Here is a 26,098-nt window from a genome sequence, read left to right on the forward strand (position 1 = left end):
CTACGCACCAGATTACAGAGAACAGAGAGCTGTATTAGACGCGGTTACACTACAATTGGAATTCCAGACAGGGTTTTCCCTAGAGACATATTGGGAGAGACGGACATTCCCTTTTGAGGTTAATCTGGTCTGATAATGCTCTAGACCACTGCCTCCATAAGCACTTTTAAATTACAGCCTTGCGATTACATAGTCTGCCAGAGAAAAAAAGAAAAAACAGAAAGGCAAAAGATCAACAAACCCCTATAAGTCTCATAGATTAGATGATTTATTAAGTTAAGAATTATTTATTAAGAATTAATTAAGTAACTAACAGCTGGATTTCCTTTTGCATAGTTATCATTAGATGTATTTCTAAAGAAAAACACCAATTATTAGAATGGAACAATAAAAACTTATTGAAAAGTGTAAGTGATGAAGTATGGTATTTGTGCTCTGCATTTCACCCAGCAGTGAGTTTTGAACACACACACCGTAAACACACACCTGGAGCAGTGGGCAGCCATTTTTACTGTGGCACCAGGGGAGTGATTGGGGTTTAGGTGCCTTGCTCAAGGGCCCCTCAGTTTTGGGTAATGTGAGTGGAAGAGAGTGCTGTTTATTCACTCCCCCCACCTACATTTCCTGCCAATTCTGAGACTCGAAACCGCGACCTCCGGGTTACAAGTTCGACTCTCTAACCATTAGGCCACAACCTTCCAAGAAAATTGCACTCGTGCACAAAAAAATAAATAAAAACAACATTAGAGTGAAAACAGAAAAATGCAAATATACATACAGAAGAGTTTATTCTGCAGAAAAGAGAAACACTGTTGTTGAATATCACTTTCATGAGCTATCTTTCAAACTTCAAAAAATTTGATCAACTTTAAATAAACACCAGCTCAAAATGTATAAATGTCTCCTAAATCTATATAATCAAGTGCACCCAACTGTTATGAAAGATATAGTAACCAAAAAGAGAATTACTAAGGCCATTTTCTCTTTAAAAAAAATCACTTCTTCATATTAGGCCTCACGGAGATGGCATTTTTAAATATTTGGTTGGAACCCACTGAATTAGGTGTCCTCTGTTATAATGATAACACCAGTTTTAAAATATACATGTCATTTTTACACTTTAATCCTTTCATTCCTTCTTATACTTCCATTTTTTCCCCCAAATTGTATATACATAATCTTTCTTTCTACCTAGAACGATCTGAATATTGCAGATATATTTTAGCTTATTCCCACTGCATAAGCGGTGAAAAATATGATTGATGTACAAATAAATAACATAACCGCACACTTGTACTGCATGGGAGCATGTGCAGCAGTCTAAATCCAAGATCAAATGTCACGTCTTGATTAACGGTTATTGTACCTGCCACACCATTCGGCCAACCATTCATAGCACTCAAAATGGGAGGATTTTGAAAGAGTAGGTAGTGTTTTTGCAGAAGTGGAAAAGGTTTAATAAATCCATTTTGTGGTGGATGCCAGACAGCATCAGACAGTCTCTCAACACACTAGAAAAACATTAAACACCTCTCTTTGTCTAAAAATGAGAAGCTGAATGTTTACACGACATTAAATAAACGATGGGAGAACGTCACAAGAATATTCGATAATGTAATCTTCCTCGGTTTGCAAACTGAATTTGATTCGGTCCAACTTAGGCTTCAGTTTAGTGAAACCTAACGAGCACACGCAGCGCTTCGATGCTTTATCTTTTCTATTCCAATGGCAATCAGCCATTTTAGTAAATATTTGAATCAGTGACATGGCCCAGTTTCTGTTCCATCTGCTGGAACGTAGTGTCATGATAAGCTAAAGTGCTCTGAGTGGCAGTTCAGGTGGCCAATCACTGCTTGAGTAAATCTTTCAGCACGGCCCCACCGCTGGCCTCAGCTGACACAGGTACAGGTGTGAATGTTGGCAGGGCGTCTGAGATGGGTTTCATAAGCAGGTGGCCCCCAGCACCTGCAGTGCTGCCTGCACTTGTGGTATTGAGGAGGGGTACGGCAGCAGAGCGGGGTGCCAGGAAAGGGTTTGAATCCCCTGTGCGCTTACCTGGGCCTGAAACACCTGAAAGAATATAAGCAGCATTAGAAATAATCACAGATGCAGACATTTTGCGCCAGAGAAACCTGTGCGCAGAATTTTAGAACTTCCATTTTCACGGTAGCCCTGTATATTTATTTCTATGGCATCGCTGTCAAAGAATAATTAGCTGGTGAAGTGGATTTACTTATTGTAGAGTTAACAAAAGTTATCATGAGCATTGTAATGTTTAAAGCAGATGTCTTAACAAATGTCAGGAGACCGGGAAGATTTTAAAATTAACAGTTCATTCATAAGGTCTATACAGGCCTGTTCACACCAAGAATGGTAGCTATAACATTAACTATATTAGAGCCCACACCAATAAGTGCATGCTGCAGTTATGCTGTCTGTTCCTTAAATTCTCAAGCTCTTTAAAGTTGGGTGGATTCTGATTGGTTGTCAATGTTTATTATTGATCAGAAGGAAAAATCATTCTGAAAACGTTTTCAACAATACCTATTCTCTGTGTCGGTATTGTTATAGCTGTGGTGTGGACTGCTTTTCTCATAGAAATAGAATGATTTATAGTTATTATAGTCATCATCCTTAGTGTGAATGTGCCTTAAATTGAGTTATTTTGATTATGGACAAACTTATATTAAAATTCTGGGCGATAAGTAGATAACTGACAACTGACAAATGGTTGATATTAAATTCTGTACTATTTTGTATGAATAAATTAAAAAGAAAAATGTAACATTAACAGTGTTAACCAAGTAAACTTCCTCAAATTTTTAAAAGTTAACTTAAAATAAATGTAAAAATAAGGGAAATTATCATGCACATTTAAATGTCCAATATCGGCTGATACTGATACATTAAAAAATAAATGCTAATATGGGCCAGTACCAATTTAAAAAAAAAAAAAGGTACCAATAAATTGTGCATCCCTATTTTTTTATGTGACATTATACCTGATGCAGGTGTGCTAGCAGTACTCCGGCCAGGTGGGGGCGCACTCAGAGGCTTGATGTCATAAACGGGCAGTTTAGGGGCAGGACGTGCAGGAGTAGACTCTACCTCCAAGAACTTCACAAACATCTCAGAGAAGGACTTTAAAACACAGACAGTAGTGTAAGTGGAAAATGCACTTGTGTTATAAAGTGTGTGTGCATGCATTAGCATGTGCACCCACCGAATTAAGGTTCTGTGCCTGTGTAGGCCTTTGTGGGGTGTTGGGTACACTCTGAACAGCTCTGCCTCCCAGCCAACTCGAGACCCATCCGGTCACCCCAGTCTTGCCCTCTTCTTGTAACAACTGCAAAAAGAGAAAACGGCCAGTAAGTCAGTTGGTCAGAGGGAGTGTTTATGTGTGTGCGCCATCTTTGGTTGTGTGTAAGAGTTGCATTTTTCCCCTCTTACTTAAACAAAATAACTGTGCAAAGTTCAGCGAAATACTGATACAGAAATTTCCCTCTAAAAACACTGTCCTCAGAGCACTCAGACTAGAGCAAATTAATGATTTCTTTTAAATAAAACCACTGAATCAGACTTAAAAAAAAAATAAAAAGGAAAAAAAAAGGGCAAAACAGAATTATTTTTAGTCTTTGGAGTTGTAAACAAAGACATCTTGAGTGGAAACTTAAACTTAATGTGTAGCATAAAAAATGTGAGAAAGGTGTGGGGAGGAGTGGAGAAAGAAAATATGGGTTAAAATGGAAAGTCGATTGTGTGACACACACACACACACACACTTTCCTTCTCTCTCTTCTCTTGGTGCTGTTGGGTAATTTTGCTCACCACTTGCTGAATAGTTAAGAGTTTCTCCTGCCAGACCCCAGCCTACTTCTAAGGGACTGTGGGTAAGGAAATGCTTTGGGTGCAGGATTGGCATGGGCCCATCATCTAATTCAGTATTTGTCAGTCTCCCAGTCTCTCTTTCTTCCTCTGAGTCTGTAACTCCTGATTTCTGCCTGCTGTCTGTTCATCTCCTATTGCTTGCTTACTTTATCAATTTCTATTGCTAACTTTCATCTGCTATAAAATCCATCAGGATTTAACTTGAAAAAAGTTTATATGACAAAATGTTAACAGAAATAATCAAACTTAGCCACTGAAGTGAGTATCATCTAGAAACTAGGTTTCTAGATGATACTAGAAACCTAGTTGGGATCCACCCGTGGATCGGCTCGTACGTTCAGCACATCCCACAGATGCTCGATTGGATTGTGATCTGGGGAATTTGGAGGCCATGTCAACACCTTAAACTCATTGTTGTGTTCCTCAAACCATTCCTGAGCATTTTTGCTTAGTGGCAGGGCACATTATCCTGCTGAAAGAGGCCACCGCCACCAGGGAATACCGTTTCCATGAAAGGGTGTACATGGTCTGCAACAATACTTAGGTAGGTGGTATGTGTCAAAGTAACATCCACATGGATGGCAGGACCCAGGGTTTTTCCAGCAGAACATCGCCCAAAGCATCACACTGCCTCTGCCAGCTTGGTTTCTTCCCATAGTGCATCCCGGTGCCACGTGTTCCCCAGGTAAGTGACGCACACATATCTGGTCATCCACGTGAAGTAAAAGAAAACATGATTCATCAGACCAGGCCACCTTCTTCCATTGCTCCATGGTCCAGTTCTGATGCTTACATGCCCACTGTTGAAGCTTTTGGCGGGGGTCAGCATGGGTACCCTGACTGATCTGCGGCTATGCAGATACTGACCACTGCAGACCAGGAACACCCCACAAGAGCTGCAGTTTTGGAGATGCTCTGACCCAGTAGTCTATCCATCACAATTTGGCCCTTGTCAAACTCGCTCAAATCTTTACGCTTGCCCGTTTTTCCTGCTTCAACTTTGAGGGCAAAATGTTCACTTGCTGCCTAATATATCCCACCTACTAACAGGTGCCGTGATGAAGAGATTATTAGAGTTATTCACTTCACTTCATAATGTTATGCCTGATCAGTATATCTATCAATCATACTAAAATAACACTGAGCAAAATGGCTAATTAGGTACTGTTTCAACAAATTCATATTGAGTCTGACTCTATTCTGGTATGGAACAATCCAATTAATTCCCATTTTCCCCCTTGCTGAATATCCAGTTTCACTCGAAAATACAACACATTATGGAAGTAAAACAGTTTGTGAACAATTGCAGCGTAATTCATTGCAAAAGAAAAGATTCCATACTGATTTTGACCCTTTGAGGATAGTGGCTAAAAGATTACGGCTTTTCCAAGAAAAAAAAAATTAAGCCACATCCTGCATTATCATCAGAACTGATCTGTCCTAGTTATTGAGAAATTCAGCCCCACCAGGATCAAAACGGAAAAACAGCTATTCGAACAGAAAACAAATCAGCCCTATTAGCATTCTGCCAAATGAATGTGGTCATATGCGTGCAGGATTTCCGGGGATGATGCCGTGTCATTTAGCACAAGCTGTCACAGGCAACCAAGAGCAGAAGTCTCTATACCCAGATTACCAATGAAGACTGAACGCAACTTGCAGTCATCCTTCAAAGAACTCAAAACAAGGACCTTTTTCAACAAGAGCAGCGTGGGCAGCTGGAGGCTTGTGCCAAATTAAACACATGAGGTAAAATGAGTGGAAAAATCTTTTAAACATCTGATAAAAACCCTCACGCTGACATCAAACATGAGATAATTGAAAAAAAAAAAAAAAAAAGTAATTAGAGGCTGGGCGGAGAACCAAACATCAGGAGTCAGGAGGTCGAATATTAAATCCACACTTGTTTAACTATCAGGTTTCAGAGGTAAGACGAGGTCTGGAGCAGAGCCACATTTGAGAGTGATGAAAAGTCAGAGGAATTTTAAAACAAGGGTAAGATAGAAAGGAGAAGTAAATGACAAAAAATGAAGGAGGCTGCTCCTCTTTGAAACATTTGACATAATATTTAATGAAAGTGAATATGAAGGCACGTGCACATTTGCGTTTGTGAAGAGGAATACTTGCATTTAAAAAAAGTGAATGCAAAAGGGAGGATAAAAAGAAATTTACAGGATGAGAAGCAGAGTGTGTGACCTACCTCGCCCACCTCATCTCGGTCCAACCCAAGCACATTACCCATAAGCCTCAGCACCTCAGAGCGCTTGTTTTGGGGGGTATGAAAATAGCCCAGGTAAAGATTCTTCATCAGAACCCTGTGTCAGAAATTAATGAGGTTAGGTGATATTTCACAGAAACACCCTTTTGAAAATATTTGGATCTAAATATATAGGAAATATATTTCCAATGCAGACTGTGTTTTGGACGCACTTATCCACTTTGCCTTCGGTGGTGTTCAGGAGGTTCATCAGTTTCCTCTGAGCCTCTTCCAACATCTCCTGTCTCACATCCACTGCAAAACACACACAAGCACCGGTTTGAGTATTATGTGTTATTTTATCCTTCATTGCTGTCATAGTTAGGGCCATGAGTTATGAGCTAATTCATAAAACCAACACATTAATAAAGAAATAATTTACTTTGCTAATGTCTGGCTTCTATCAGATATGGCTGCGTGTTGGGTGCATTTTCTTTTCACACACACAAGGGATTTTTTTTAGTTTAAATAATAGAATTTTATATTCCCACACAGACTACAGTTCAATAGGGTTTTAGGGCCTGTAAATGTAAATATATATATATATATATATATATATATATATATATATATATTAATTAATACTTTTATTCAGCAAGAATGCATTAAATTGACCAAAAGTGGCCATAAAGACATTGTATAAAAAATTTCTATTTCAAATAAATGCTGTTCTATTGAACTTTCAGCTCAAAATAAAACCCTAAAAAACCTTTATCACTATTACCACAAAAATATGATGCAGCTGTTTTCAATATGAAATAATAATAAATGTTTCTTAAGCACCAAATCAGCATATTACAATGATTTCTGAAAGGAAAAAAATAAAATTCTGTCATTTATTACTCACCCTCATGTCGTTCCACACCTGTAAGACCTTCATTCATCTTCGGAACACAAATTAAGATATTTTTGATGAAATCCGATGGCTCAGTGAAGCCTCCATTTCTAGCAAGTTAATTAACCAAAAAATAATTGAAGCTTCACAAATCTTTTGTTTCGAATCAGTGGTTCGGAGCGTGTAACAAACTGCCAAAGTCACGCCCCCAGTGGTGAACCATTAAAATTTCAAAACACTTATGACATAACGAAGCCTCGTTTACTGAAATCACGTGACTTTGGCAGTTTGATACACGCTCCGAACCACTGATTCGAAACAAAAGATTTGTGAAGCTTTGAAGCTTCATGAAGCAGTGTTTTGAAATCGCCCATCACTAGATATTGTTGAATAAAGTCGTTATTTTGTTTTTTTGGTGCAAAAGAAGTATTCCGTCGCTTTATAACATTAAAGTTGAACCACTGTAGTCACATCAACTGTTTTAAATACGCCTTTAGTAGCTTTCTGGGCATCTGAAAGTGTTAATTGTCTTGCTGGCAATGGAGGCCTCACTTAGCCATCGTATTTTATCAAATAAATCTTAATTTGTGTTCTGAAGATGAACAAAGGCCTTACGGGTGTGAAACGACATGAGGGTGAGAAATAAATGACAGAATTTTCATTTCTGGGTGAACTAACCCTTGAAGGATCATGTGACACTGAAGACTGGAGTAATGACTGCTGAAAATTCAGCACAGCATTACAGTAAATTACATTTGAAAATATTCTAAAATAGAAAATAGTTATTCTAAATTGTACAAAACACTTCACAATATTGCTGTTTTTATTGTATTTTTGATCAAATAATATTTGCAGCCTTGGTAAGCATAAGTGACTTCTTTCCAAAACATAAAAGTCAAAATTAAATTTACATCACTATTAAGTTCCTTATAAGGTTACAAGCCACTGGCAAGTCTTTTATTTCTAGCCAAAGCCAAATTTACTTGCACTTGGTGAGTTATTTTTGGACACTGTATTTGTAAGATGCAGACAGCTTTCAGCAGAAGGTGGTATGACTTTGTTATCTATTAATGCAAACAGTAGAGAACAAGTGTTTGCATAGAATTAATAAGTATGTGTGTGTGCACCTTAACATAAACAGCAATAGCAGGGGTATGGGGTTAAGTGCGTCTGGGAATGTCTCTTGGAGTAATAACAAAGAAGTGTGTGAGTATGACGTGCTCTAAATGCCTTTATCACCAACACCCCTTACTGGTCCAGAAGGTTTGGCGGTTTGGCTCTAGGGAACTCTTTTCCTCTGAGACTTTACCTCCAGAGACCACATGAACGCAGCGATAAGAGAGGGTGAGAGAGTTTCTGTCTGCGCTAAACACCATGGAATGTCTGTCGGCTGCACTTGTGCTTTGCTAAGCAAAAATGAACCGTTCTCGATCATTCTGTCTACGTTCTCCTCAGTCGTTCTTTGACAGATGCAGTAAAAATCCCAGGGCTCATCCCTCACCTTCCTCTCCCTCTCAGACCGACAGCATCGTATTGTTGATTTGGGGCTTGATACGGACAGAGAAGAAAGGGATGGCTGAGATAGAAAGACAGGGTGGATGGAAAAAGAGAATCTTTGTCTACACGGTTTGGCTACTGACATGCCATAAATATCATCTCTCTGACATAAAGGAGATGCGAAGGAATGCTAAAAATCTATACCATCTACAGACCTGGCTGCTCTCTGTGCATCTCTCTCCCAAATGCACGTTTCTTAGTGTTTGCACAGATATTAATCAAACTTAAACCACTACATAATGCAGAAATAGTCTCAAAGAGTCAAACATAATTTAATGGTTCCTGATGTTACTCGTCCTGTTGACATTTACAAGTCTCTTCAGAAAAATGGTTTACAGTGCTACAAATCTAATCTTGTATATATGGGGGGTGGTAGCCTCGGAAAATGTTTTGAGTTTCAGGGCTGAATCAATCAATGAACAATTAGTGTCGCACACCTGTAGGTGATGGATAGGTGCGTAGGAAAAAAGACTGGTATAGTCAAAATATGAAAAAACAGGAAAATCCCGCACACTATCAACTTGCAAAACAAGTTTCAGGGCTGAGAAAGAATATTATATGTAATATTGTTAGCATCATTCTACATTATAGAAATACTAAACCATAATAATGAGCCTTTAAAAAATAAATCAAGCATTAAAACAATGCTTGCTGCAGCACACCGGCAAAAGTAATGATTATGAATGTGTGTATGAATGTGAATAGAAAGGAGATTGTCTGAACATTTTATTTATTTATTAATAAACTAGTGTTTTTTGAGTCATTGTCTGCGACAAAGATGAAGATGTTGACGCTGACTCTCATCTCTGCTGTATAGTGGATTCGTTTATAGAGAGAAATGCACAATAAGTTAAAAATGTCATGCACTAAACACTACTAATTTAGCTTCCACACTTGCACAAACACTTGGATATGTGCCTAATAATAGTGCACATTTATAGTTTAATGTTAGAGTGAGTGGCCATGTAAAATGGCTAACGTTCAGCTACTACTTACATGTTTCTGACTCTACATGTAACTGACTCAAATCAAATAAATTAACGAAATCGAATCTAACTAAATTGAGAGATTCTGAATCAGAATCAAACTGAATCAGGAAAAACCCAGTGTTAGTTTTCTCTATGGTTGTCCTTAATGGCAATTTTCTTTCTGTATTTGGTTTCTTCCTTGATCCCAGCTTAGTGGATCTCAACCAGGGTACTGGGACCACAGGATGACTTAAATTTATTTAATTATATATATATAAAAAAAAGGATAGTTCAACCAAAATTGAAAATTCTGTCATAAATTACTCATCCTCATGTTGTTCCAAACCCATAAGACTTTCTTTCATCTTCGGAACACAAATTAAGATATTTTTGATGAAATCTGCAAGCATTTTGTCCCTCCATAGACAGCTACACGAATACCACTTTAATGCTTCAAAAAGTTCCAAAAGAGATTGTAAAACTAATCCATATGAATTGAGTGGTTAAGTCCAAATTTTAGTCCAAAGACATGATCGCATTATATGATTATTAGAATGAATTTAAGCTTTTATTCACATATAAACATTCATCAACTCACACATCAGATGTGGTAAACGAAAGCTCAAGCAAGTTTGCTTGACGTGTGCGAGAACCAATGAGGTTCATTCTCATGTGTTACGCAGCATGTTTGAGCTTCCGGAAGAGTTTTTTTCTCGCGTGTCAATCATGTTCGGTTGAGCTTCTGACTGTTTATGTTTGCTGATCAATGTTTATGTGAATAAAATCCTAAATTAAATCTGTTCATCACATAAAGCGATCGTGCCTCTTCAGAAAATTTGGACTAAACCACTCAATTCATATGGATTAGTTTTACAATCTCTTTATGAACTTTCTGAAGGGTCAAAGTTTAAGTTGCAAAGGCAGTCTATAGAGGAACAGAAAGCTCTTAGATTTCATCAAAAAAGACTTCATTTGCATTCTGAAGATGAACAAAAGTCTTAGGGGTTCGGATCAACATGACAGTGAGTAATTAATGACAGAATTTTCATTTTTTGGATGAACTAACCATTTAATTAAAATGCTAAAAGCAATTATTCAGGACCCAAAAATTAAGATGTAAATGAAATATTTCCCTTAAATATTATTTTTTATTGAAATCAGCATCTCAAATCTTATATAATCACAAATTAAATAATGTTTAATGTTTCTGTTAATAAAGTTTGAAAACAACCAGTCATTGTCAAATTTACAGAAGAAATACCAGATGAATTATCTTAGCCAATATGGAGGGCCTTCAAATATTGTGTTGGACAATTGGAGCCTTCAAGTCAAAAAAGTTGAGAAGCACTGTACTAGTTACACACTGAGGTGAAATGCTGAGTTCTCATGTACTGATTTCAACATAGTCATTGGTGATATACTCAGGTGGTCTCACCTTGTTTCTTCAGATCTTCTATCTGTTCCTCTTTGAGGTCCAGTTGGTCAGTGAGGCGAGAGGCAGATTCTAGAGCTGCGTTCGCTTCATCCAAGTTTATCTACGATTACACACAGACATTGAGGAATGATATACTTGTGTCAAGCAGAGTGCAGAAAGGACAGAGGTTTGAACTGACTTGCAGAGCAGCAGCCTGATCCTCAAGATTTTCTGCTTTATTTCTCCACTGCTCTTTTTCTCTCTTGTGTTTTTCCAGTTCTGCTGAGTACATGGCTTTTTCTTCTGTAAGGAGAGATATAGTTGTCAACTTTGTTCAGGATCGAAGACTTATTACAGATTCCTCTCTTAATCCAAACATTTGAAAAAGGAAAAAATGAGAAAATGTACACTCATTTGTAATTGCTTTAATGGTCATCATTCCATACAAGAAAAACTGCTTTCTTAAAAATAGAAAAGCAAAAATAATGTACACTCTTGCCTTGTTGAAACTGTTCTAGCACCATCTGCAGGTTAGAGAGTGAAACTGCGTACTGGTTGACCTGATCCTGAGAGGCACGGAGCTGAATAAGTGCTTCATCTCTTTGTCTGACAGCACCGTTTAGCTGTTCCTGAAGAGATTCCACCTGCAGGCTTGCCTGCTGACTACATGCATCCACACACAATAGTTAGACACATTAGTGATGCTAAAAAAATACAATGGGTACATTAGAAAAATCAACTACAAGCATACTGTATTTAAACATTTTTAAATAGACTGCAGCAAATAAAATTTTGTAAGAACCTCTAGTAAATTACATGTTATTTTATTTAGTTGTCTGTTCAGAATCATAGGAGAATTGTAATCTGTGTTTGAAACAAAAAAATCATGTTTCTCAATTTATCCAGAATCATGCAGCTGGTGTCAAAGCAAAAGTGGGGGAGGGTGTTGGAAGCAAACTCTGGTTAGGACCAAACAGTCTTACCAACAGACAAAAACCCTCTGACTCCCACCTTGCGCTCTCCACGGCGTTAGAGGAAGATGCCAGCCGCTCTTCTAGGAGTGTCACTCTGCGTCTCAGCTCTCCCTCTCTGTCCTCAGCTGCCAAAGCCTCACGCGTGTACGAATCCTCAATCTCTATCAGGTGATTGCGCAAACGCTCCACCTCCTGCTTCAGGCGCTGCTCCTTATCACGTGTGTGCTGCAGCTACACACAGAATGAGCATGAGAGTACAGTAATTCCCCTATTAGAATATATTTTTAAATGGATGTAATAGGTATTAAAGAGAACTGGTAGATGGTAACAGTTTTCAGTACTTCAGTAGGGCAATAAAGCACAGTATTGATGTGGAATCTTGGCCTTTGTTACCTCACTCTGCAGAGCAGACGTCTCCATTTGTTTCTGTTTGAGGGCCATCATCACTTGATCTCTTTCCTGCTGAAACAACACTGCCTTGTCCTGCATGGACCTAACTTCATTCAATAGTTGGTTCAGCTCACCAGATTTACCCTACAGTACAGACAAAGGCAGAATAGATTAATTTCACAACACATATAAAACCAGAAAAGTCCAGATCAGTGTTTTTGAAAGAAACCTTATGCTCACCCAGGATATTTATTTGATCAAAAATAAATTGTAAAATAGTATTACAATTTAAAATGACTGATTTCTATTTTAAAGGTGCCCTAGATTCAAAAATTTAATTTACCTCAGCATAGTTGAATAACAAGAGTTCAGTACATGGAAATGACATACAGTGAGTCTCAAACTCCATAGTTTCCTCCTTCTTATATAAATCTCATTTGTTTAAAAGACCTCCGAAAAACAGGCAAATCTCAACATAACACCGACTGTTACGTACCAGTCGTGATCATTAATATGTATGACTCCAGTATTTGCATATGCCAGCCCACGTTCAAGGCATTACACAAGGGCAAAACGTCTGGATGTGCACAGCTGAATCATCAGACTAGGTAAGCAAGCAAGAACAATAGCAAAAAATGGCAGATGGAGCAATAATAACTGACATGATCCATGATATCATGATATTTTTAGTGGTGTTTGTAAATTGTCTTTCTATATGTTTTGTTAGCATGTTGCTAAATGTGTTAGCATGTTAAATGTGGTTAAAGTTACCATCGTTTATTACTGTATTCACAGAGACAAGAGCCGTCGCTTTTTTCATTTTTAAACACTTGCAGTCTGTATAATGCATAAACACAACTTAATTCATTATAAATCTCTCCAACAGTGTAACATTAGCCGTTAGCTACGGAGCACTATCAAACTCATTCAGAATCAATGTAAACATCAAAATAAATACTATACTTACGCGATTAGACATGTTGCATGACGAACACTTTGTAAAGACCCATTTTTAGGGTTATATTAGCTGTGGGAACTTTTTTTTTATGTTGTTTAAGGCAAGCGCAAGCTCTTGGGGCATGGAGCACGAGATTTAAAGGGCCACACACCCTGAATCGGCGCATTTCTAATTATGCCCCAAAATAGGCAGTTAAAAAAATTAATAAAAAAAAAAAACTATGGGGTATTTTGAGCTGAAACTTCACAGACACATTCAGGGGACACCTTAGACTTATATTACATCTTTTAAAAACATGTTCTTCGGCACCTTTAATATATATTAAACTAATTTATTCCTGTGAATTTACAGCAGTCATTATTCTTCAGTGTCACATGATTTGCTCAAGTAAAATTTATTATCAATGTTGAAAACTTTTTTTAAATAAGCTTCAAAATATGACACTTTTTTAAAGTAAACATAAAATTTTAATAAGTTAAACAATGTCATGTCAACCACTTTCGATCACTTCTGTCCTAATTTCTTCGAGGAGAGGGTCTATGGCTGGGTAAATGTATGGGTTTTTTCAGATCTTTCAATCTAATAGACAAAATAAGCTCACACAATTTACATGTGAACACAACCATAAGAAGATGGCAAAACAGAGCATCAGCTTTCGTTTCTACAAGACAGATGCAGACCACGCCGAACGCAGTGAGTGCATGTTAGAAATCAGGAATGGTTCTGTTAAGCTTATCTGTACTATATATTTCTCCAATTAAAAAAAAAGAAAAAGAAAAAGAAATCAGGAATGGTGAGAGAACATTGTGCTTGGTATGTTTTTCTTCCTCAAACCAAAATTGGGTCTTCATCCGATAAAGTTTAAATACCGTCTGGCTAGCACACTTTCTATTACGTTTACACATTAGGTCAGCATGCGGACAGTAGGTGGTCTTTTGTGGCTGTTTGAACACATAAGCCCCTACACTACGAAAGCAATCTGGTCAAATGTGTTTTCGAATACCTCGGGAAGTGGTCAAAAGTGGGCAAGCTCAAAACTTTTACACCCCATTTACACCTGTATTTAGCATTGTCCACTTGTGATCCGATCAACCAAAACACATCTTGATACCAGGTGTAAACAGGGCCTTAGGATAGGATTATAAAAAAAAGGGGCAGGAAAGGTATTATAAAAGAAATGTTTAGATTTAAACACAAACAAACATACAAACCTGCTCTTTATCTTTCAGCATCTTCTCCATGGCAATGGCCTTTTCATTCACAGCACTGAACTGAAACTCTCGTTCCCGAAGCAACAGCGACACCTGCATGTTGGTCTCCTGCAGGGCACGGAACTCAGTCTCTTTCTCGCGAACTTTTCCTGCTATCGCTTCATTCTCCTCCTTTAATTTCTTCACATCGAGTTCCAGGATCAGCGCACGCTCCTTGAGGTTCGTCACAGCCTGCTTCAAGACCTCGTTGTCATTCTCTCGGTTACGTAAATTTTCACTCACCTAGAGTGTACAGGGAAAAAAAACTATCTAAGGCACTGCACATTTTACAGCTTTCCCTACCAAGCATTCAACAAATCAGAATTGTACGTCACCTGACTGAGCTGGTCTCCCTTGGTCTTAATGAGTAGATCTTTCTCTCTGAGGGAGCGCTGTAGTGATTCTTGCTTATCTCTGGCCTGCTTGAGCTCCTCTGCATGGCTTCTCTGCTCACTTTCAGACAGAGATGCAGAATTTGACAAGCGATGATTGTTTTCCTGCAGAGTTCTTATCATGCTCTCCTTCTCTGCTAATGTTCTCTGCATTGCCTGCAACTCCTGATGTAGACTCTCATCTTGGCCAGGTAGTGCTGCCCCCTTCAGATTTGGAGGATCAAAAGCCTGGGTAGCAATCGCAGCAGAAACTTCTGGAGATTGCTTGACACTGCCTAGCTTCCCAAGCAACACGTCTTTGGTGCTGCTCAACTGGCTGATGCTCTGCTGCACCAGTGCCAGCTCTTGATTCAACAATCCCAGCTTTTTCTCTTTCTGCTCATAGCTCTGAATAAGCCTCGCGTAATCCACCGAGAGCTTTGAGCTGCAGTCGCTGTCGGCAGAAACCTGCCCCTGCAGCCTGAGGAGCTCCTCTTGCAACTGAGCAGATTCATGCTGCATGTTCCTCACCGTCGTGATCACCTGCTGTTTCCACTCTTCCATCTTCTTCACTTGTTGTTTGAGGGTGTCACGTTCTTGTAGGAGCTCCTCAAACTGGTTGCTGCTAACGCCTCCTGAGCCACCGCTCACGGAATCACTGGCACCAGAAGCCTGAAGGACAGAGACCAGGGTCTGACATTTCTGAGTCAAGGCGTCAATCTCGATATCCTTCTCACGGATGATGCGGGAGAGGTTCTGAATGGTCTCTCGAAACATCTCTTGACTGCCTGAAGGGTCGCTCATGGTGGAGAGCCGCTGATTTTCTTGCTGGAGCTTCAACAAGGCTGCTTCCTTGGCTGCAACGATGTCCATAATTCGATGGTAGTCTGAGCGTAGTTGGCTGTTCTCTCTGGTTTTCTCGTTGAGCACAGCCAGCACCTGTTCACGTTCCACCGCATATGCCTGCAGCTGCTGCTGCAGGAACATCACGTCTTGACCATGGCCACCAGACACTCGAGCGTGGAGTGCCTGTATTTCTAGATCTTTTTGAAGAACCATTTGTGACAGTTTTCCCAGCTCATTTTGAGAGACCACAAGTTGGTCAAGCTGCTTGGTTAGAGAGAGGTTTTTCTCATTTAGCTGGTTAATTTCAGTCTCTTTCTCCCTGATCCCTTTGACTAGTTTTTCAATCTCTACTTTTGAAAGGTCATGTTTCTCGTTACCATTTTCACCATTCAATGACTGGGTCTTGTCCTCCTGTAGGATGTCAACGGACTGTATTTGACTCTGTCCTTGTGTGCTTAGGCCCTCCACTTCTGACTGAAGCAGGGCAATCTCCTCATCCTTAGCACTGATGAGTCTTTCGTAATTGAGAGAGCTTTGTTCATGTCTTGTTCGTGCTTGCTCTAGTTCACTCTGTAGCATCTGTAGAGAATGCTGGGACTGCAGCGCTGTGGCCTGCTGCTCCTCTGATACCGTCCTTAGAGCTTGGACCTCTTCTTCGAGTTGATCTCTGGCAGCTTTGAGCTGGTTCACCTCGGTCTCAAGCTCTGTGATGATGTCCAGTGTCCGCGGTTCTGACGATAACTGCGGTCTGCTTTGCTGGTCTCTCAGACGGTCAATCTCTTCTTTCAGATGGCTGTTTTCTTCCTTCATGGCTCCAAGCTGTTTGTCCTTCTCCTCCACTGACCTTCTCAGAGAGTCACACTCTTGAGTTACTCTTAAGACACTGGACTCTAATTCCTGTTGCATTTCCACAGCTTGAGCTTTCAGGGTTTCGGCAAAGGCGTCCTTCTCCTGCAGAAGCTCTGTGAGTTGATTTTGACCTGCCACAGTGATGTCCAACATCTCGCTGGTGTCTTTGTGGTCAGAGACCATCTGCTCTATCTCACGCCTGAGCTCTGCAATCGTGAGATCTTTCTCCTGATTCAGTTTCACCATTCGCTCATGTTCGGTCTGAAGTGCAGAAGCATCCATAGAGCGTGCTCTGGTCAGTTCATCAATGGTTTGTTGATACTGTTTGGTCTGATCTGACAGTTGCTTTTCAGTTTGACTCAGCTCAGATTCTAACTGGCTTTTCTCTAGCTTCAAGGCTTCAATGCGGGTATCTTTCTCCAGGGACATCCTGCTTAGAGAGGCTTGATTATCTTGGATCTGCCTTTCCAAACTGTCTATCTTGTCCAAAGCCTGAGTGCTTTCTTCTTTCAACTTCCTATTTTCAATTTTCAATTCAAAGTCCTCTGAAACAGCCCTTTCAAAGGAAGTCTTCATTTCTGCTAACTCTGTTCTTAAGTCCTGAATCTCTTTATCCTTTGCCTCAAGTACTTTCCTGTGACCCTCCAACTCATTCCCCTTCTCCCCAGAATGACTTATCTCCTCACGAAGTGCAATAAGTTCCGTCTCTCTCTCCTGAAATGCCCTCTTGAGGTCGGAGGACTCCTGCCGCAGCTCTCTGCCCAGATCCTGCGACTTGCACAACTTTTCCCTCAACTCTTTCACTGTGGTTTCCAGTTGCTGCTTTGCCATGTGCAGTTCATTCAAGGAGAAGGCACTTTGACTTAGTTTCTCTCCCTGAGCTTCCAGCTCCAGTTGAAGTGTCCGTCTCTGGTCAAGAGAGGAGCTGAGATCTGACTGAAGACGGGCTTCTTCTGCCTCAGCCTGAGTTTTCTGCAGAGACATCTGGTCCTTCACTGCAATAAGATGCTGAAGGAGGAAAATAGAGCAAGTGTGCAGTATATTAATTTAAATTTGAAACATTTAACAGATCCAATTATTGTTTTGTTTTTTTTATTATGTTTTATAAACAGGGAACATACATTGGCATGTATACATTGGCAAGTGTACCTGTGTGGCCTCCTGGTTCTGCTTGTCCAGTTCTTCCAGTTCATTACTGAGTGTCTCTATGTCAAGATGGGCTTGCTTTAGTGCTTCCTCCCGCCTGTCTAGCTGGCTCTTTAGGTCTGAAATTTCCTGTGACAGTTCCACAGCACCCTTTGACTCTTCAGCCTTGTGTCTCTCCTTGGCCAGGGTCAGTCTCTCAACTAATGCAAGCTAAGGAAGAAAAAGTAAAAAATGATATTAAAAAAAAAAATTGTATGAAACTAGTTCGTTAGTTAAGCACATATTACCCTTTGCATGATAACATAAAAGTGTCCTTTCAAAAGGCTACTGAAGTATTGATCAACTTATCTTGCAAAGACTTACAAAGATTCAACAGATACTGCAACTTCTGTTTAAAAACTTAAATTTCAAAAGAAATAGGTACATTTATTGTGTACCATAACTTTGTTAACATATACAAACCTTTTCTTTCTCCATCTCTTCCTTCTCTTTCCTGAGGGTCTCAATAATGGTGTTGAGCTCCAGAATGTCAGCATGTTCCACTTCTTCTGTAGGACCACTCTGCATTAAATGAAAGTGGGGAAAAAAAAAAAAAACAATTATGTAAAAAGTATTATGACACTTGTGACATTTTTAAGAATAAGCCCAGGTGTATTTCATATGGCAAACAGAAAGTGTCCAAATACTTTGTCTAAATTACAAACATTTACATCAATTGTTTTATATTTAAATCCTAAGCATGCATAAAAATGTCTAAATATTCCTGGGCCACAAACTTTTAGCCTGTGCCAAGGAAGGTTTTCAGCAAATTTACCTCACTGAGACTCCTCAACCTAGCCATCTCTTTTTCTGCACCTAAATATAAAATACAAAAATATAACAGTAAATAAGAGAGAGCAGTTTATGTTTCATGATGATGAAACAAAGTCATGATGATCATACAGAATTTCTGGGGTTCTCTGTACCTGCCAGAGCTTTTTTCAGGGCTTGTATCTCATTGTCATGCTGGGCTTTCAGCATAGACTTCCCCTCCTGTTCTTGGACTCGATCCTGGAGTTCATTTACAGACTTCTGAAGGCGACTGTAATTCTGCAACAATTCTGCATTTTCTGCGTTAGCCTCCTCCTTCTCCCTTTCTATCTTGGCTTTATGATGCTCCGCCTCCTCCAATCTGGCCAATAGGTCTCTGTACTCTTTGCGCTGAAGCTCTGCCTCCTCCTGTAAAGACTGAATGGTCGATTGCAGCTCTTGAAGTTTGGAGTCCTGCACCGTGGTTGATTTTTGGACAACATTTCCACCTTCTGGGGATAAGGGAGGTAAACACAGCATTGTACTCAAAGTTTATTTCACAAACTGTTCATTTTAAATTTAACTATCAAATACAAATCAAATTCAAAACTGATTTCAAATGCATTTAAAAAAATACAAAAAGGTTATCTCTAATTTTAAAATGGATCAATGCTACTCCTTACCACACTGAAGCTGCTCCTCAAGCTCCTCGATTCTCTCCTCATACTCTGCCAGCTCCTCCCTGTGCCGTTTTGAGATTTCAGCCATTTTCTGCCTCTGGGCATCCTGCAATGCAGCCAGTTCGTGCTGGTGCTCATCCACCTCCCGTGCCATTTCCTCTCTCAGCTCCTGATTGGGTCAGAATGTCAGTTAGGTTAAAAACAGAACCCGATTCCAAGAGCTGACCAATAGCAAAACCCCTACTCTATTACAGTTCAAAAGGTTTTTCACCTTGATCGTTCTTTGCATTTTCAGAACTTCACCCTGGTCTCCGTTCCCATCAACTCCTGGTAGCTTGGATGCCTGATAAATTAAAAGAAAAAATGATCTAATTCTAGTTCGATACCTATACCATGACATTTGTTAAACTGTATCTGAGGTATAAATTAAAAGTGACCTGAGCAACTCTCCTCCAATGGGCTACATCAGCCTCAAGACGATGCACCTCATTGGAAAGACGGTTAATTTCCTGCTGTGACCACAAGACATCACTGAGGTCCACCTCGTCACCATGGAAGCCTTGATGGACAGCTGAGGACCGGTGCAGAAAGGAAGATGAAGTAGTGGTAGTGGCAGCAGTAGTGACAGGAAGCACAGCAGCATCGGTGAAGGATGAGCTGGTTGCAGCTTGAGAAGAGTGTTGGAGTTTCTGAACCTCCTCTTGCAGACTACTCTGACGGGCCTTGAGGTGACTGATCTCCACCTTCACAACAAACACACGCACACACAAAATCATCACTATGATTCTAATTTTTTCTCCTTTTTTATGGAAATTCTCTCACTAATATTAGATAATTGTTCAGCTCAGATATAGAGCTTAAGTGGAGGTAGTTTTAAACCCAAACCTCTTTTTGTTGCAGGAGGGTTCTGTATTCCACTGACTGCTGTTTAATCTGAATCTCTGCTGCCTCTAGCTTCTCCTCCAGCTCAGCGTTTATTCTCCGCAAGCGCTCATGCTAAAACACACAAAAATAAACAGGAAAACTATTTTAATTTACAAATCTTAACATTCATACAAAATGTTTTGAAATGACTCATCCTGTAATTTAATTATGTTGCGTAATGGGGTACAAATAAATGAAGTAAAAATGTCTATTTTAAAGCACAAAAAACATTGTCTCATGATAAAATAGAGAAATAACAGCAGGATTTAGCATCAGGCAAGGTTTTTTGTGCATATGCTTAATTAATCACCTCAGATTTTTGTGTTGCATATGAAGTCTCCAATTCTTGCAATCTAGAGTTGGACACGTGCAACTCAGACGCAGCATCTGTAAGAAAGAAAGAAAGACACACATGCTATCATTCAATAAAGTCATGGTTTCTGAAATTGCTGAGCCTACATCTGTACATACAGCTCTATTATACAGCAAGTGAAAGTTGCAAATGCTTCCCATTTACATAAATAAAAAATATGATAAAAATGATGATAGGAACCTCTGTTCTTCTGTAAATTGTTCAACATTTCCAAGTCATAGAAAGATATGAAAATGATACTAGAAGACCTCACTAGTTAAAGGTGAACAATCTTTGCCAAGTGTGTAGAGAGTAGAGATAACATATTAAATCCACCCAGAGACTACAAAAAAAAAAATCACATGGTTTTAATGGACACATTTAGTCAATTGTTGGGTGACTGTCCCTTTAAATGCCAACATTCCAGAGGACATAGAGGATCAAGTTCAGTTATTTTATCCCAGCAGCTGCACAGCCAGATCAGAATATTACACGTATATAACTGACAAGTACACTTGGAAATAAATAGGCCTACAGACGTAAGATTCTTAAGTAAATAACAAGAGGGGTAATTTAAAAATCAGCAAGAACACAATATATATAAAACTCTTAAGAGTGACAAAAATACAATAATAGGTAACAGCATGTTAGCACCTTTGCAAGCTCTAAACAGTAAGGTACTATTTCAGCGTGGTTAAGGTTCATCTGACAAACAAGAAACATTTACACACAGAGTAAGCTTACTCGGTCTCAACCACACTGGCAAATCTAATGCATACACATAAGACTAAGATTAAATAACTTATTTTCATTATAAATAGTGATTTAAGAAAAAAAGTCTCAGTTTAAACTTTAGCATACGGCCAGTCTTACATTACTACATTTGAGCATTAAGGAACTCAGGAAATGACCAAACAGCCTTAAAACCACAATTGGGGTGGTGTAGCATAGTGTATAACAGCAATAACTGTATTAAATGTACATTAGTAGTTAGATAATCCTCTTGAAGTAAGCTAAGCCTGGCTCAAGCGCACAAGGACACAATGACCATGGCTCATTGTTTGAATCTTATGGGGCTTGAACCAGAAACCATTTCAGCTAGAAGACCACACAAGTTAAAGGGACAGTTCACCCAAAATGAAAATTATCCCATGATTTTACTCACCCTCAAGCCATCCTAGGTGTATGTGCCGGGAGCTTGTTATTTTATTTTATCAAGTTTTAAATAAGGATATTTATCTTTCACGAATGCATTGATTGGCTTCAGAAGGCCTTTATTAACCCCCTGGAGTCGTATGGATTAATTTTTTTATGGATGGGTGCATTTTTTTTGTCCACAAAATTTGGGCAGCCATTCACAACCATTATAAACCTTGGAGGACTAAGGATATTTTTAAATATATTTCCGATTGTGTTCGTCTGAAAGAAGATTCATATTCAGTCATATTCAGCTAGGATGACTTAAAGGTGAGTAAATCATTTTGGGTGAACTATCCCTTTAACAGCGACTACTAAATGACTACTTGACATTGTGTAACACTCAATATAGCTTTTATTTAAAGCAACTAACAACAGCAAACTAATATAACGGCAATTTCTCAAAAGTACTGCCTTGCTCAAGGGCACACTGCAAGTAGGTGATTGCTGTTGTGAATAGGACAAACCCCTATCAGGTGTCACACCTGCCACTTCCAGGCAGCCAGCCAGCCAAAAAAAAAAAATGCTACTGTACCATCTGTAACACTTTACAATAAGTTTCTATATGTGAAGGCCTGGTTTCACAGACAGGGCTTTGATCAGGGTTGTCCAATCCTGCTTCACCTGAAACACACCTGAACAGCTAATTAAGGTCTTACTAGGCATACTACAAGCATCCAGCCAGGTGTGTTGAGGCAAGTTGGAGCTAAACTCTGCAGGACAGTGGCCCTCTAGGACCGAGTTTGGGCACCCCTGGCTTTTATTATGACAGGTGTAGGCCTTACACAGTGTCTGGACGCAACCGCTGTCGCTCGCATTGCAACAGCTGTCTACACTGGACACAATAAAGAACCCGTTGCAAAGAATTTGCCCTCCGTGTCTTTCTTAAATAGAAAGAGGAATCAGTTCACTGTCAGAGATTTGTTGCTCGAGTTACACCGCATCCGCTGTAGACCGAATCATTATGTGTAAATTTTGTAAATTTTAGCGGCATCTAGTTGTGAGGTTGCAAATTGCAACAAACTCCCTTTCGAAGCACTTAGAAAAGCTACGGTGGCCGACACAGGACGAAGATGTTGTCGTCTGAGACAGCAGCGAGTAGCCAGTCAAGCAATGAGGTTTCTTCCTACTTCTAACAAAGCTTTTAATAAACCAGACCAGATGACTACTACTACTACTTCTTCGTGCGTATTCAACGGAGTGACGATGCAAGCTGCCTCTAAAAACACCAACAAAGAAGAAAAACATAGGGACGAAACGCACTCTGTAGAGCAGTTAAAGGGTTAATTCACCCAAAATGAAAATAATGTAATTTTTTACTCATCCTCATGTCGTTCCACACCTGTGAGACCTTCGTTCATCTTCGGAACACAAATTAAGATATTTTTGATGAAATACGATGGCTCAGTGAGGCCTCCATAGACAGCAATGTTACTGAACCTCTCAAGATCCATAAAGGTACTAAAAACATATTTAAATCAGTTCATGTGAGTGCAGTGGTTCAATATTAATATTATAAAAGGACGAGAATATTTTTTGTGTGCCAAAAAAACAAAATAAAGACTTTTCAACAATATCTAGTGATGGCTGATTTCAAAACACTGCTTCATTAAGTTTCAGAGCTTTACAAATCAAATAAGTGTTTCTGAGCGCCAAAGTCATGTGATTTCAGCAGTTTGATAGGATATCCGAATCACTAATTCGACACAAAAGATTTGCAACGCTCAGAAGCAGTGTTTTGAAATCAGCCATCACTAGATATTGTTAAAAAGTCGTTATTTCATTTTTTGGCACACAAAAAAATATTCTTATCGCTTTATAATATTAAGGTAGAACCACTGTAGTCACATGAACTGATTTAAATATGTTTTTAGTACCTTTATGGATCTTGAGAGAGGAAATGTCATTGCTGATGCCGGCCTCACTGAGCCATCGGATTTCATCAAAAATATCTTAATTTGTGTTTCAAAGATTAACGAAGGTCTTACGGGTGTGGAACAACATGAGGGTGAGTAATAAATGACATTATTTTAATTTTGGGGTGAACTAACCCTTTAAGGGCTATTGCTGAAACATGCCAGCCCCACAAAAATGCCAACTTAACACGTGAGGAGACCCGGTCCGCGATGTATGAGATAGAAATGTCTCATTCTAAGGCAATAAAAACATAACGGTTCATTATGTAAGGCCTTTATACATCACTTAATATAGTTATGTATATTATATTGTATTTCTGTCAATAGATCAATAGATTACACACTAGACCCTTAGGATATGCCAGTGCAAGTTGCTTTCAGTTAAAACAGCTCAAACATGCATTTTAGTCTGGGACTAGGCTTCAGCCTCATCTGTGAAACCAGGGGTATAAGTAGTTAATTAAATATATGACATGAAATAACAATAAACAATACTTTTAAAGTATTTATTAATCTTCTTGGTTATTGTTAATTCCTGCATACAGCTATTAATATATTTCTAAAATTTCAACATGAATATTCATGTATTAGAAATGAACAAGGATTAACAAAAAAATAATATTAATATTAACCTATATTAATAAATGATGTTCAATGGGTTCATCATACCAAATGTAAGTGAACAGAACCTTTTTGCCACACCACCTTTATTTAGTATAATCTGTTTTGAAAGCGCTAACAGGCAGGTCGATGCATCGTGAGACATGACAGATTGACTCAAGGTCTGTCTGCTTTGCTGGAAGCTGCTGATCAAAGTTCTCAGAGTGTGTTTCTCCACTCCTCCAGTGGTCAAAAAGGGCATATTTACTTTAACACCAGCAGAGTTTTTGGTGTTTCTGTGTTTGCATAATTAATCAAGCTGATACAACAAAGAACAAGGCAGCGATACCCACCAAAGAACTTAATTTTAAATCCCCATTCACAAAGGAAAACAGAGGAAACCACAGAACTAAGAACTGTCCAGCACTTTCTGGATTAAGATCAAGTGCCTAAAACCCAACCACAGCTACATCTCGGATAGGGATTCAATGGCTGTATGCAAACAAACCTCTCACTGTCTTGCTATAATTACTTCATCCCATTATATAAGCGCTCTGTAGCACCATATGGCAATTGTAGAGAATGACAAGGTAAATCTTAAAGGTACAACACACTAAAAAGAAACTCCGCCAACCATTTACTCACCCTGACCTCACAAAAGTAGATGTTAAACAGAATGACAGCCTCAGTCACTAATTATTTTCATTGCATAGAGAGGAGGATGCAGATCCCTAACATTTCATTTTGTGTTCCTCAGAAGAAAGTCAGTCATTCAGGTTTGAAATAGCATGAGCAAAATGTAAACAATGATAATTTCTTACTGGACTCTGTCTTTAATTGCTTTCATGAGATGCTAATGTAAACAAAATCACATCACATCTTCAAAAACCGAACAATAATATCTCAACAAAAAGAAAAAATCAATTAGTACATTTCACAGAGAAATGAACTCAGATAATCAAGCATCACTGGACTGACTGTATTCATAAACTAATCAACATAAAAATGTCACATTCAGTAGTCTAGCCTACAGTTGTGTTTACTTAATATAAATGCATAATAAACACTTTTATCAAACACTTTTTTTAAATGACAACCGTTTAACAAAACAGCTGTCCTTACTGTACAAAGACGTTAAAGGTCTGTATAGGAAGTGATATGATTTTGTCAACTTACCTCCCACTTCCTCAGCGCTTTCCAGAAGAATATCTTTGGTAAAATTAGAGATCTGTCCAGTAAACGAAGACAAGCTCCCCCCGACCTGACCCAGACTCTGACCCAGGCCAGAGCCTAACCCTCCCAGCCAGGACGACATGACGAGCCGAACCGGATCTAACCCTTAATCACCGACCCGAGCCTTTCACAGCACAGTTCCGTGCGAACGAGGGTTTCATGTACTCAGGCTAACTAATAACGATAAGCGTTGTGTGTTGGTTTGTTTTTAACAGAAGTGATAATCATTAATCAGCAGCAGATCCGGATTCCAGCTGGTTCGAAACTTCATGACATAAACAAAGACAAAACGCCGGATAATACGGTTTAAATCCACAGCAATTACGAAGACCTGGTCGCCGGGTTATATCCACATATGGTCAGGCAGGTTTCTGGTATGGGTTTGTTTTGTTTTTCACGCGGATAAAGTGCCAGCTCAACCGCGGCCATCACAGCCGGACTGATCAGCAGTCAGATGGGACGTGGACAGCACAGATGGATTATGGGACGGTGGAGGACCAACATAATCCAACTCACACTTCTCACGCATCCACAGCGACGCCACTGGACAGAATGAGTACTGAAGGGTCAGCAAACGTGGTAGTGTGGCAAATGAGATCATATTACTATATTATATTAATATATGATGACATAAGATATATTTATTATAATTAGGTTATATGATATATACACTACAGTTCAAAAGTTTGCAGGGTCAGTAAGAT

At 39.2% G+C, this 26,098-nt stretch overlaps 1 protein-coding gene across 2 annotated transcripts; it reads right to left on the minus strand.

The window, feature by feature from the left end:
* Positions 1 to 496: 496 nt before the first annotated feature.
* On the minus strand, positions 497 to 25,849 carry trip11 (thyroid hormone receptor interactor 11). 2 transcript variants are annotated; one of them, XM_067386534.1, is made up of 22 exons: positions 25,338 to 25,849; positions 20,407 to 20,483; positions 20,058 to 20,168; positions 19,610 to 19,915; positions 19,444 to 19,515; positions 19,176 to 19,341; positions 18,669 to 19,004; positions 18,518 to 18,558; positions 18,166 to 18,264; positions 17,707 to 17,913; positions 14,827 to 17,565; positions 14,453 to 14,734; positions 12,287 to 12,427; positions 11,931 to 12,124; positions 11,419 to 11,582; positions 11,119 to 11,222; positions 10,941 to 11,040; positions 6,319 to 6,400; positions 6,089 to 6,203; positions 3,224 to 3,346; positions 3,003 to 3,141; positions 497 to 2,070 (listed from the first exon to the last, which is right to left on the minus strand). In XM_067386534.1, exons 1-22 carry the CDS (start codon positions 25,474 to 25,476, stop codon positions 1,847 to 1,849), a joined length of 5,961 nt encoding a protein of 1,986 aa, XP_067242635.1. In that variant the 5' UTR covers positions 25,477 to 25,849; the 3' UTR covers positions 497 to 1,846. The 2 variants fall into 2 exon arrangements, with proteins under 2 accessions (XP_067242635.1, XP_067242636.1); XM_067386535.1 differs by lacking the exons at positions 497 to 2,070; positions 3,003 to 3,141; positions 3,224 to 3,346; ... (2 more) ...; positions 10,941 to 11,040; positions 11,119 to 11,222 and having other exon boundaries at positions 11,903 to 12,124.
* Between the last annotated feature and the right edge of the window lie 249 nt (positions 25,850 to 26,098).

Source organism: Chanodichthys erythropterus, chromosome 5 (assembly GCF_024489055.1).
Source record: "Chanodichthys erythropterus isolate Z2021 chromosome 5, ASM2448905v1, whole genome shotgun sequence".
Lineage (NCBI taxonomy): Eukaryota > Metazoa > Chordata > Actinopteri > Cypriniformes > Xenocyprididae > Chanodichthys > Chanodichthys erythropterus.